The sequence below is a fragment of the Papio anubis genome, chromosome 2, assembly GCF_008728515.1.
Source record: "Papio anubis isolate 15944 chromosome 2, Panubis1.0, whole genome shotgun sequence".
Taxonomy (NCBI): Eukaryota; Metazoa; Chordata; class Mammalia; order Primates; family Cercopithecidae; genus Papio; species Papio anubis.
Window position 1 is genome coordinate 160,419,508 of NC_044977.1, and position 12,568 is coordinate 160,432,075.

Genomic DNA, 12,568 nt, shown 5'->3' on the forward strand with positions numbered 1-12,568 from the left:
GAACTGAAATATGAAACTGTAATTTCTCTATACACAAAAACTTTACAATAATTGGTTATAATAACACAATGACTAAGAAGCACCATCACTTGTTACCTGAATCACAAAGGATTGTATTTCAAATCCAAGGATTCACAAATATCCAAATATTTAGTCTCATTTAATGGCTTTCTTTGAATATTAAAAGATTTAAAAATCATAAGCCTTTGTTTGAAGGGTTATTTTAAACTCATTATTTGAACTATTACTAAGCAGTCTTAAAGGTATCAAAACTATTTGGGTTCTTAAATCAACCAGATTCCAGTTTTGTATTTTGTGCATAGAATACAATAGTTAGCATCTTAATATGTGGTTTTTTTTTAGTTGTTTTTCTTGTGTGTAACCTAACAATATGCTAAGAAGTAGTAAAGAAAATAAAAGAAACACCAATATAAATGTATGTACACAGACGTTTTATAGTCAGTAGCTTTGGGTACCTTATTAAAAGATTATTTGATTCTTTTAAGTCAAATAATCTTTTAATAAAAGATTTCTTAAGATAGTTTGACATCATCCAACAGATTGTTATGAGGTGTCAATAAATCAGTAGCTATCTGTATCAACAAGCATGTGTTTTAGGAGATACATGGCAAATTACAAAATAATCCGATTACTTTTTATGCTGTCAGAAAGTACAGATGACACATTTAAGCAATCTGACATCCATGGATAGCTAGACCTTGGTGTGCCTTATAAATCACCCCTTTCGTTCAAGAAGAATGGTACTATGTGTTAATGCCCACTCCCAAGATGAAAGCTACCATATACACCTCAGAGTATCCACTTCTTTTTTGTCTATGTATGTTCATCTTTTCAAACGTGTTCATATCATTTTTGGGTCTCTAAAACATTTAACTTCTAAAACTTCTTACTTTTGACCTATAAAAATTCATTAAAAGTTTTAAAATACATTTTTGAGGCAGAGATTGTAAATGTAAATCACAGATAATCGAAATAATTGACCTTATCAGATACTTCACATCAAAACTGACTTTCTATCTGAATACTTATCTCTCTGAGGCTAAAGAATACATTCTGTCTCAATTACTGAGCTCTTCTGGGATGTGAACCTAGCTAAGTGTGCACCGACACATTCCAAGGTGACCACACAATTCATTTGCGGCATACTAAGATATCTACCACTGAAGCCTGCTGTAAGATACAATAAATTCATAGGATGCCAAAAGTATCTGAGAACTTCCTGTAATTCATAGGAGATGATCAGATATAATGAAATGTGTTTAACACAAATTTCTATCTTATATTCATGGCCAACTTGAGTTTTAGAAAAGCAACAAAAAACTATGCAAATAAATCCTCTAGATATAATCATTCAACAGTTTTCTCAAGGAAAAACATATTATAGATGTTTAATTACAATCATATATTTTTTTGAACTTGTTTTCTTTCAATTATAGAAAAAAATTCACTTTTCAAGTTCAGACATGACTGTTAAAAATATATCATATTCCTAGTAGCAAATGAACATACCTCTCATGCATGTAGTCAACTCCCAGCAACAGTTGGATAAACCATTCTATTATTTGGTTATCTGGAAAGATTTTTCCAGCTTCTTTATATTCCTGAATTTTATAGTCCAGATCTCGGCCCTGAAATGAAGAGCATAATCTTTCATATTTTTTTAGCTAATATATTAAAATCAAGCTCACTTAACAACAGTTAAAACATTGCAGTCACTGTTTATCAGAAAGTGCCACACTGTAATTATCACTGACAAAGATCCTCTCTTTAACCAAAGTCTCTCCAGGTTCCTCTGAGCACTCTTTTCAGCTCAGCCTCAACATTGACCTATAAAGACTTTAACAAACATGCATGTATTAATAGTTTCTAAAAGCCTAAGGCCACAACCCTAGGATGGTCCTACCCTCCCACCCCTTAAAGTTCCTGCCTGATCAGCTCAAGGTAGACAAAAGAATTGACTGTTTCCTCCAGTCAATGCCTGAAGATAGGGCTCTTGTCTCCCAATCTCTAAAGAAGGTTAGGAGTCTAACTTTGATGAGCACCAGTTAACAAACCCACATGGGTTTACAGGGACCAACCTCCACTTTCTGATTTTTGTAATTTTTCACTTCCTTGACTCTGCTCAGGCCCCTGCTGTTCCTCTTTCCTACTCCCTTATTCTCCCTGAATACCCAGTCACTCTGCACAAATCAGAATGGAGCTTAGCTCTTTTCCATAGTGTCAGTAGTTACTTCATAAAATCTGTTTTGAATGTTTTAATGATACCACTCCAGGAAAAAATCTTTATAAGGAGAAAAGTTACCACATAAACCTTCAACCTAAATTTTTTTTATTATATTACCTATATACGCACCCACATAAAACTAGCAATAACTTTTCTTACACTTACAGTTGTATATAATTGTAGAATCTTAACATATACAAAACTTAAAAAGGTCGGCCAGTAAAATTCCAATCAATGATACGAATTTAATACAAAGTGATGATTTTTGGTGAAACTAAATTGGTACTTACATTGTGCATATAGCTGCTATAGTATAGATTCTTTTGAGTTTGGCATGCCCAGGGTACCATGTGCATTGGGATGACTGAATTCCCTTTCCTCTATATAGCTATAGCAAAACCCTAAGGAATATAATAACTGTGGATCTATGCGGGGATCCAGGCACATCATTAAGCATTTAGTTAAGCTCTATCCTATCACTCACTGGCAATAACTAAAATAATACTTATTATTAAGGTCAAAAACTAACTATGATAAAAAATGACAAAATCTAAAATAGGCCAGCAGTGTCTGATATAATGCCCTTTCTGAATATGTTTCATTGATATATTTCAATTGCTATAAAAATAAAAATGTCAAATGCTAAATTCTCTTAGAGAACCCTTAGACCTGATCCATTTTACTGTAAAACACCGAAAAATTAGAGATAATTTGAGAAATGTTCCTCTAAAGAAAAGGATGGATTAAATGTAACTGGTCTTTGCAGGATGTAAAACGCAGGCCCCATAAAGAGTGGGAGAGGTACTTACCATATTCATGGGGAGCAAAAGTGGAAAAAATAAAGCTAGTCACAGACTACTCATGACAGAGTTGTTGTTAAGATGCAAAGGAAGAACATTTATAGGCAAAGAGACAATCCAAAAGAAATTACTTCTAATGAAACAACATGAGGTCAACTGATTCACTTCTAATGCATTTTTTATTTCCTTACAGTGCAATATGCAAATATTTGCTTAGCATTTTCTCTCCTACACAGGAGCATAACAAATCGAAAGTATAGCAAACATTCACTTGCAGCCTAGCTCAAGTACGGTTTCCTGATAGATTTTCTGGGCCAAGGAGAGTGTTCCAAAGCTTGGTAGAATTCAAAAATATGGCGAATTGAATACTTAACTCCTTGTCTAAAAGACTATCATTTCTTTCTCATTTTTCAACCCTGCCTTTATTTCTTCTCTCTTTTTAATCCTAGAGTTTATCAGAATTCTGTTGAGCCACACAAGCTGTACTCTCATGTTTCTATAAGTTGCAAAGAACATTTTTGACAATAGATCATTATAACATCCTGTGTAGTAGACATGAAAGTCCTTCAGATGAAAGGTGACCTGTAAATATACAGTTGACCCTTGAATAATATGGGTTTGAACTGCATAGTTCTGCTTAAAATGTCAGTTTACAAGCTTATAATATCAGCTTCTAAGCTGATATTTTTCAACCAAACACATATTGAAAATACAGTATTTGCAGGAATGGAAATCTGCATATATGAAGGGCTTTTGTATATATGAAGGTTCTGCAGGGCCAACTGCAGGACTTGAATATGCGAGGATTCTGGTATATCTCATTTAGTTTCTCTGAATATGATAGAACATCTCCAGTGGTGGAAAGACTATTGCCTACATGTTTCCATCTTCTTCCGGAATACCTTCAGAGGAGGAGTGAAAGGAGAGAGAAGATGAAGACAATGATAAAGAAAAAGGAAAAGAAAAACTTGCCTTAAAGAAATATCAGTGAAGCTGCCTGCTAGCTTCTTATATCAACCCAATGTTTACCTCTTTAAAAACACCAAAAATAAGCACAATTTTCTCTATGTACAAAAATTATGGCCCCAGAACCTGTGCATTTTTTTTAAACCTGTTAACCTCACTAAGGACAAGAAGGAATTACAGTGGCCACAGTGAAGTGTTAACCAAGATAAAATTGATCGCTTGTGAGGCACATTAGAGAAGAAAGGATCCGACGTACCACAAAAGCAATGGGACACATTCTTTAATTGATACACAGAAGTATTAAACAGCTAAGATGTTAAATGAATCAAAGATTTCCTCTTTAAAAGATTTCTTAGAGAAGGCGAATCGAAAAAATCTTAAGTCTTTTCTACAAATATCAGTCAAAAGCTTTAGCCATCTGGGTATGTAATCTTGTCTCATGGGCCAGAAAAACTTCACTTCCAGATATCCTTTAACATATTAGGGAGCTTTGTGTTACTGTACTTGGCACTGGGCTAAAATTTTTAAATGAATACTACAAGATTTGCTTTTATGTTTATATTTATATATGTCAGTAGGTATGTTATGAATGTGTAATATATTTTCTTTTTCCTTATGGTATTGCCAAAATTAAATTGTAAAAGATAATTATTTAATTGGCTTAAAGAAAAATAAGTTCTTACATAAAATAGGTATTCCTTAAACCCTTAGAAACAAACCTAAAATATTTTTCATGTTTACATAATCTTGGATAATCTTTGGTAAATAGTAGCTAATAAAAGTATATTGGCTTGATTAATGCAGGCATACCTTCAGAGTTGTCAGCATTTAGTATAATACAGATGCACAACCCTTCTTCCCCAGGTTTATTTAGTAACAAAAGTTCATGCTATCTCTATGTGACATAACTTGTCAGCAAGAAAAATAACTTAAGGTAATGGCTAGCTATTTAATATCTCATCTTTATGAGCATTTCAAGCATAATTATTAAAAGCAAGTGTTAAATAGAGGTAAGATAGAATTCCCATGTGAAAAATGTCCTTGCTATACTAGAAACTTTTAATATTGTTACGAAGGACAGGGGAAAAAAAAGCCCTAACAAGATAGAAATAAAAATTTGCTTCCTTTACCATTTCTTACCACAGAGAGACTAAAGACAGTTGGGACTGTTAATAAATGTTCTGTGCCACACTGAAAAAAATGCATTATAAAACAGTACATGCTCCTAGAATTATAATCCACAGATTTTCCAATCTATAGACTGCTGGTATGATATTCACACTTGCTTTCTTCCTAGTATTCACTAGAAATTAAGGTCATAAAGGGCCAAGAATTCTAATTAAAATACGTAACTAAAATTACTAGAAATAATAAGGAAAACTATTTTATATGCAAGTATACAATATAGGTAAGATGTGCTCTTGGTAAGGAAAAGCATAAGTTATGAGGATGTGTATTGCTCTGTTAAAACAAAAGGAGAAAAATTTTTGTTCTAAAGTAGAATGATTGATCCAAACCGAGAAAGAACTATAGGGGGAGAAAAAAACTGACTGGATATTAGAAAGTGATATGGTTTAGCTGTGTCCCCACCTAAAATCTCATCTTGAATTATAATCCCCATAATCTCTACATGTCAAGGGTGGGACCCGGTGGAGATAAATCATGGGAGTGGTTTCCCCCATGCTGTTCTCATGATAGTGAGTGAGTCTCACAAGATCTGATGGTTTTATAAGCATCTAGCATTTCCCCTGCTTGCACTCACTCCGTCCTGCTGCCCTGTGAGGAAGTGCCTGCTTCTCCTTTGCCTTCCAACATGATTGTAAGTTTCCTGAGGCCTCCCCAGCCATGTGGAACTGTGAGTCAATTAAACTTCTTTCCTCTACAAATTACCCATTCTTGGCTATTTCTTCATTGAGAATGGACTAATACAAAAAGTCTGTAGAAGAGGAACCTTGGGAAAGAAATGTTATATGTGATTGAGCTAGCTAAGATTAGATGTGCTATTTGTACATTTTTCTAAAAATTAAGCATTAATATCAAAAACACTATGAAGGGAAATTAGAATTTCATCCCCTATGTTAAAACAACTTTTTCTTGAGGTATTGGTCTACTTTTAATAGGAAATTGTGAAAAGACTTTTTGTTTGTTTGCTTTGTTTTTACCTTTTAGGTAATTGGCCAAGGAAATATTCTGTGTTTTGTCAAGATAATTAAGAAAGTCAGTAAAAGAAACGCCATGATGGCTGACTTGCCAAGATGGCTGACTAGAAGCAGTTAGTGCATGCTGCTGTCATGGAGAAGAGGCAGAGTGGCAAGTAAACACTAGTTCTTCAAGTGGATCATACAGGAGGCCATGTTTTGATTCATCAAGGAAGCAACAGCGACCCACAGAAAGCAAAGAAAAGCAAGGCAGGACAGCTGCCCACCCAGGATTGGTGCAGAGCCAGAGGAGGCTCCCAGCTGTGAGGAAAGGATGAGTGAGAGTCCCCAGGGACCACACGTCTGCATAAGCTTTGTAATCTTGGGCACAGGAGAGGCCCCCAGCTCCCCTGGGCTTCCAGATCGACACAGAGAGCTTTGCGGACTCTGTGCAGAGCTACCACTCAAGCCCCCCGAGCTCCATGAGCCCTGGATTCCCAAGCATGCTGGTGCCAGCTGCCATAGCCCTACCAACAAAGGAGCTGAGGCTCTCTAGTGCACCTCTAGGACAGGGACCACATGCATGGTGCTGAGGAGAGGATGAACTGCACATTGTACCTCATCATGGAAGGTCCAATGGCCTGGGCCCCCAGCACAGCCACCCCACCCCAACCTGAACATTCCAGCTGGTCATCGCTTTTCTTTCCTCTGGGATGGACCTCCCAGAGGCAACTAACAAGCCTGCTGCAATTGCCACTGCTGCAGCCCATGCCCCTGCTGTCCTCAGGCTGGGGAGAGAATAAAGAATCTAAGAACTGTCATTGGCCTCCACCATGCCACAGCTGCTATACAGTAAGGTGGCCAGACTGTTTTCCATGCAGATCTCTGACTTTGCTGCTCCTGATTGGGCAGGGCCTTCCAGCTTAGGCCCCCAGAGCAGCTGCCTCACTCCCACCTGATCATTTCAGTTAGTGGTGGTTCTTCATTTCTCTGGGGTGGAGCTTCCAGAGACAACTGACAGGCCCTCTGTCATTGACACCACCATAGTACCCACTCATCAGTCCCACCACCGAGGCTAGAAAGGGAACAAACAGCCTGATTGTTGTTGCAGGCCTACAGCACACCACAGCTATCCTATGGAGAGGAGGCCAAACTATCTTCTTTGGTCTTCCCTAGGAAAAGCACCCCCCAAGCCTGGGCCCACAGCACAGCTGCCCCATCCCTGTCTGATCACTCAAATTAGCCATGGCTATGCATTTCTTTGGGGTGGCACTCCCTGAGGTAACTGGCGGGCTGTATGCCATTGCTGCCATTGCAGTCCCCACCCCTGCAAGGTGGGGACGGAACAAAAAGCCTGATCTCTCCCCAGGTCTGCAGTGCATAGCCTGGGAGTACTAAGGCACTCGAGTGAGAATGGAGCCCACACTCTCAGAGCACTAAGAGGGGTGAGTCACAGGAGTTCATGGGCTGCAGCAGGAATAGGCATGCCTCACTCCACAGAGCCAGACTGAAAAGGTGTGGTCTATCTCCCTACTGCAGCCTCTGACTGAGGGAACCCTGTAGCCTAAACCCCTAACAAAAGAAATGCAGGTACAGTGCCAGTGATTGGAGGAAGTTCCCCCAAGGCCCAGGAGTAAACTCGGTGAAGGGGTCACCTCTCTCGCCACTGCACCACAGAGCAAGCTTGCAAGTGGCAGGAAATACAAAGGAGCCATGCAGCTGAGTAAGAGCCTCTACCAGCAAATACTCTTAAGCATCATCTACTGGATTGCAGCCCAAACTACAACAACAAAAATACTTTGCTAATATAACCCCCTGTAAGACTAAGGGTAAGAATTCAGCCCAAATAAATAACCTGCATAGAGCCTTGGCCCTCTGAAAACATCTAGAAATGAAGCCAATTAACTATACTCAATTTATACCACAATTAAAGGAACAGCAACCTTCTCAGATGAGAAAGAACCAACACAAGAGTTCTGGCAATGCAAAAAGCCAGAGTGTACCCCTACCTCCAAACAAGTCCACTATCTCCTCAGCAATGGTTTTTAACCAATCAAAAATGACTGAAATGACAGACATAGAATGTGGAATCTGGATGACAAGGAATCTCATGACTATTCAGGAGAAAGTTGAAACCCAACCCAAGGATTCCAAAGAATCTAGTAAAATGATCTAAGAGCTGAAAGATGAAATAGCCATTTTAAGAAACAACCAAATTGAGCTTCCACAGCTGAAAAATTCACTATAAGAATTTCATAATATAATCAAAAGTATTAACAGAAGGATCGAAGCTGAGGAAAGAATCTCAGAGCTCAAAGGCCAGTTCTTCAAGTCAACTCAGTTGAACAAAAAGAAAAATAATTTTTAAAAATGAATAAACCTTCTGAGAAATATAGGATTATGTAAAGAGACCAAATCTATGACTCAATGGTATTCCTGAGAGAGAGAGACAGAGAATAAACAACTCAGAAAATATATTTGAGGATATAGTCCATGAAAATTTCCCTAATCTTGCTAGAGAGGATGACATGCAAAACCAATAAATACAGAGAACCTTGGCTAGACATCATATAAATCAACCATCCCCAAGGCACAGAGTCATCAGATTCACCAAGGTCAAGGTAAAAAAAAAAATCTTAAAGAGAGAAAAGTCAATTCATGCACAGAGGGAAATCCATCAGGCTAGCAGCAAACCTCTCAGCAGAAACCTCACAAGCCAGAAGAAATTGGGGTACATTTTCAGCATTCTTAAATAAAAGAAATTTCAACCAAGAATTTCATATCCCATCAAACAAAGCTTCATAAGTGAAGGAGAAATAAAACTCTTCTCAGAAAAGCAAAGCAGTTCTCTCTATTTAAAAAGCTAAGGTTTTTCTATAATTATGTAACTGTCTTTGAAGTATTTTAATTATCACTCTGCTTAAATGACTATTGTTCCCAGTGACCTATGATCCTATTTTAATTAAGTATTTTAAACCTTTTGACATTTTTTAGCAACTTCTCAAAATCAAACATTAAATTAAGGCCTTTTGACCTCAAACCAACTTTGGAAGTTTCCCAACTGACCTCTGGAATTTCTCAAAGGAATTTTTTCCTCTCTTCTTATAAAAAAGAGAGATGTGTTAAATTGCATGGGAAGCATTGTCAAATAATAAGTGTTGCTGAACCGTCTTTAAGTTATATTGCATGGGTATGTTATTAATATGTTTTCCAGAAATTATATGAAATTCCCAGAAATGGCCGGGCGCGGTGGCTCAAGCCTGTAATCCCAGCACTTTGGGAGGCCGAGACGGGCGGATCATGAGGTCAGGAGATCGAGACCATCCTGGCTAATACGGTGAAACCCCGTCTCTACTAAAAAATACAAAAAACTAGCCGGGCGAAGTGGCGGGTGCCTGTAGTCCCAGCTACTCGGGAGGCTGAGGCAGGAGAATGGCGTGAACCCGAGAGGAGGAGCTTGCAGTGAGCTGAGATCCGGCCACTGCACTCCAGCCTGGGTGACAGAGCAAGACTCCGTCTCAAAAAAAAAAAAAAAAAAAAAAAAAGAAATTCCCAGAAACCTGATAGTCTTGATATATTACTATCACTCATAATTTTAATTATCTTAAAATACTGTATATACAGAAAAGGAAACAAAATTTTCTTGTCAATTGCATTATAATTAATTTTCACCAGACATTTAACCATTATCATTTAAAGTCTTGTCATCCACAGACAGCTAATTGTTTTACTTTGGTACTTTCCTGAAAGCTATTGAAAACAACTATAAACCTAAATTTTTCACCTTTGAGGGGATTCATGGAAACAACTCTTACAACATAGGTTTCTGATAACCTTAGGTTCATACAATTAGATTAAATAAGAATTTCCAGAACTCTAATGAATAAATTGATTGGTTCATAAAACCACTAACCCCACATCAAGTAGAACACGAATTAATTGGTTGCCAAGGAAATGCTTTGGCAGTTTTTCATACTAAATCAGCCAGTACTGAAATTGTTAAGATATACAATTTGAGTGAGCTCCATAAAATTGATCCAAGTCAAATTACTTGTGATGAACTATTTCATAACCAGTGCCTTGTGCCTGAATTGGAGAAACCAACTGGTATTTAAAAGGATATAAATTCAATGTTAAGTGTGGGCTGATGGAGGGCTTGGACAGTTGCTTGGTCCTTCCTGACTCCTTAAAGCTTTAATTATTAAAAACTCTGTACTCTTTAACTCATCAGAGGAAAGATAAAATAATTCCAATTATTTTTAAAAATACTGGCAGGCTGTCTGTTCTAAAATTGCTAAAATGGTTTATAACCAATGTCTGGTTTGTCAAACCCATAATTTTGACAAGACAGTAAAATACTCAGATGATACATTTCCAGCACCTGCTGGATCATCTGAATATTTACAGACGGACATCACTCAATTCCCATCTTCAATGAATATTTTCTGGATGTACAGAAGCTTTCCCATCATGCAGGAAGTTTGCTGATATAACAGTAGCTAAAAGGTTATCACGAAATGTGTTTGCTTTATGGAATATTCCTGGAGAATATTCCTCCAGTGGCAGAGGTGCTCATTTCACTGGACAAGTTATAAAGCAGTTAAATAAGTTATTACAAACACAATGGTATTAGGCAAAGCTAACTGAATTGACTGTATTGCCTTGTTCAAAGGTAATACTGATTGATGGCAATCAGCTCCACTCCCCTTGGAAAACATAGACTGACCCCTTATAAAATAGTTACTGGAAGATGTACGGCCCTAATAATAGACTCACAAATCTCACACTTTCATAAGTTCTGACATGACTTAATATTACAAGATTTTAATGCATTATGCTTATGTGTGTGTGTGTGCATGTGTGTGTGTGTGTGTGTGTGTGTGTGTGTATATATATATATATATTTTTTTTTTTTTGAGACGGAGTCTTGCTCAGTCACCCAGGCTGGAGTGCAGAGGCGGGATCTCGGCTCACTGCAAGCTCCGCCTCCCGGGTTCACGCCATTCTCCTGCCTCAGCCTCCCGAGTAGCTGGGACAACAGGTGCCCGATACCTCGCCCAGCTAATTTTTTTGTATTTTTAGTAGAGACGGGGTTTTACCGTGTTAGCCAGGATGGTCTCGATCTCCTGACCTCGTGATCCTCCCGTCTCGGCCTCCCAAAGTGCTGGGATTACAGCCGTGAGCCACCGCGCCCGGCCATGCTTAAGTATATTTTTACCAGTTAAAAGAAACCCTTTGTGACCCACCAGCTGATGACAACTAGATCTTTCATGATCTAGAACCCACTGAATAGGTCTTTTGGAAGCAACACCAGAGAAAGGCTGCCCTTGAGACTCACTGAAAGGGACCATACCAAGTTTGCCCACCACCCACACTACCGCAAAATTTCAGGGCCTCAAGCCTTGGATCCCTACATCTCAACTCAAGAGAGCCCCTCCAGACTCTTGGGACAGTAAATCCACTGGAGATCTCAAGGTAAAGCTGACTAGGGAAGCTTTTCCCTAGTCATGTGATAATTAAGATTTCAGAATTGACAGCTTTTGCAGGGAACTAGACTGAATGTTGACTATCTCATGTTAAACCTGAATACCTATATGATCTTAGAGATATTCTAGTTCACCATGTAACAGATTTCATTAATATTCCACGTCTGACTATTTGTTCAAATTGCACATCTGAGCTGGGTGCAGTGGCTCACGCCTGTAATCCCAGTACTTTAGGAGGCAGAGGCAGGCAGATTACCTGAGATCAGGAGTTCAAGACCAGCATGGCCAACATGGTGAAACCCCATCTCTACTAAAAATACAAAAATTAGCCAGGCCTGGTGGCACACGCCTGTAATCCCAGCTACTCAGGAGGCTGAGGCAGGAGAACTGCTTGAGCCCAGGAGGCAGAGGTTGCAGTGAACCGAGATCATGCCACTGCACTCCAGCCTGGCCGACAGAACGAGACTCTGTCTCAAAAAAAAAAAAAAAAAATTACTCGTCTGGTTCTTTCCATAGGATTAGGTTTTTAGATTCATATATTCAGACTCTTGCTTAAATCGGAGAGTAGGAAAAACCTATATTGAGGGTTTTGCAGCTAAATTATGCCAGAAACTAAGAAAACCAAAAGAAAGATAATTTGACAGTTTGTAGACAACTTTACAACCCTAATCCCTTAATTGTAACAGGTCATCTACCATACAACGATTCAATAATGAACCCTTGGATAAATATTACCAGTGCTTCCCAACTGGTGATTTCTAACACACAACGTATCACACAAGGAGCTGTCTCTTGTGCCCCTCCAGGATATATTTTTATCTGTGGAGGATTTAATGATCAACCATATGTGTGGGCAACTCCTTGTCTCAAGTGGAAAATAAGGGACCAATGTGGATTAGAGATTCTAATAGTACCACTGTCACTTCATAAGCA

The 12,568-nt window shown here is 38.4% G+C and overlaps 1 protein-coding gene across 25 annotated transcripts in view; it reads right to left on the bottom strand.

Moving 5' to 3' along the window:
- Positions 1–12,568, bottom strand: part of NEK11 (NIMA related kinase 11) — a 317,965-nt gene that overhangs the window by 240,419 nt on the left and 64,978 nt on the right. For all 25 annotated transcript variants that reach the window (XR_004181977.1, XR_004181978.1, XR_004181976.1 and 22 more), the window contains one exon: positions 1,531–1,649. Coding sequence is in view for 20 of the 25 variants with exons in the window: in XM_031662874.1 (XP_031518734.1) it covers positions 1,531–1,649 (119 nt within the window). In the remaining 5 variants the exon portion in view is untranslated. The remainder of the gene's footprint in view (positions 1–1,530; positions 1,650–12,568) is intronic.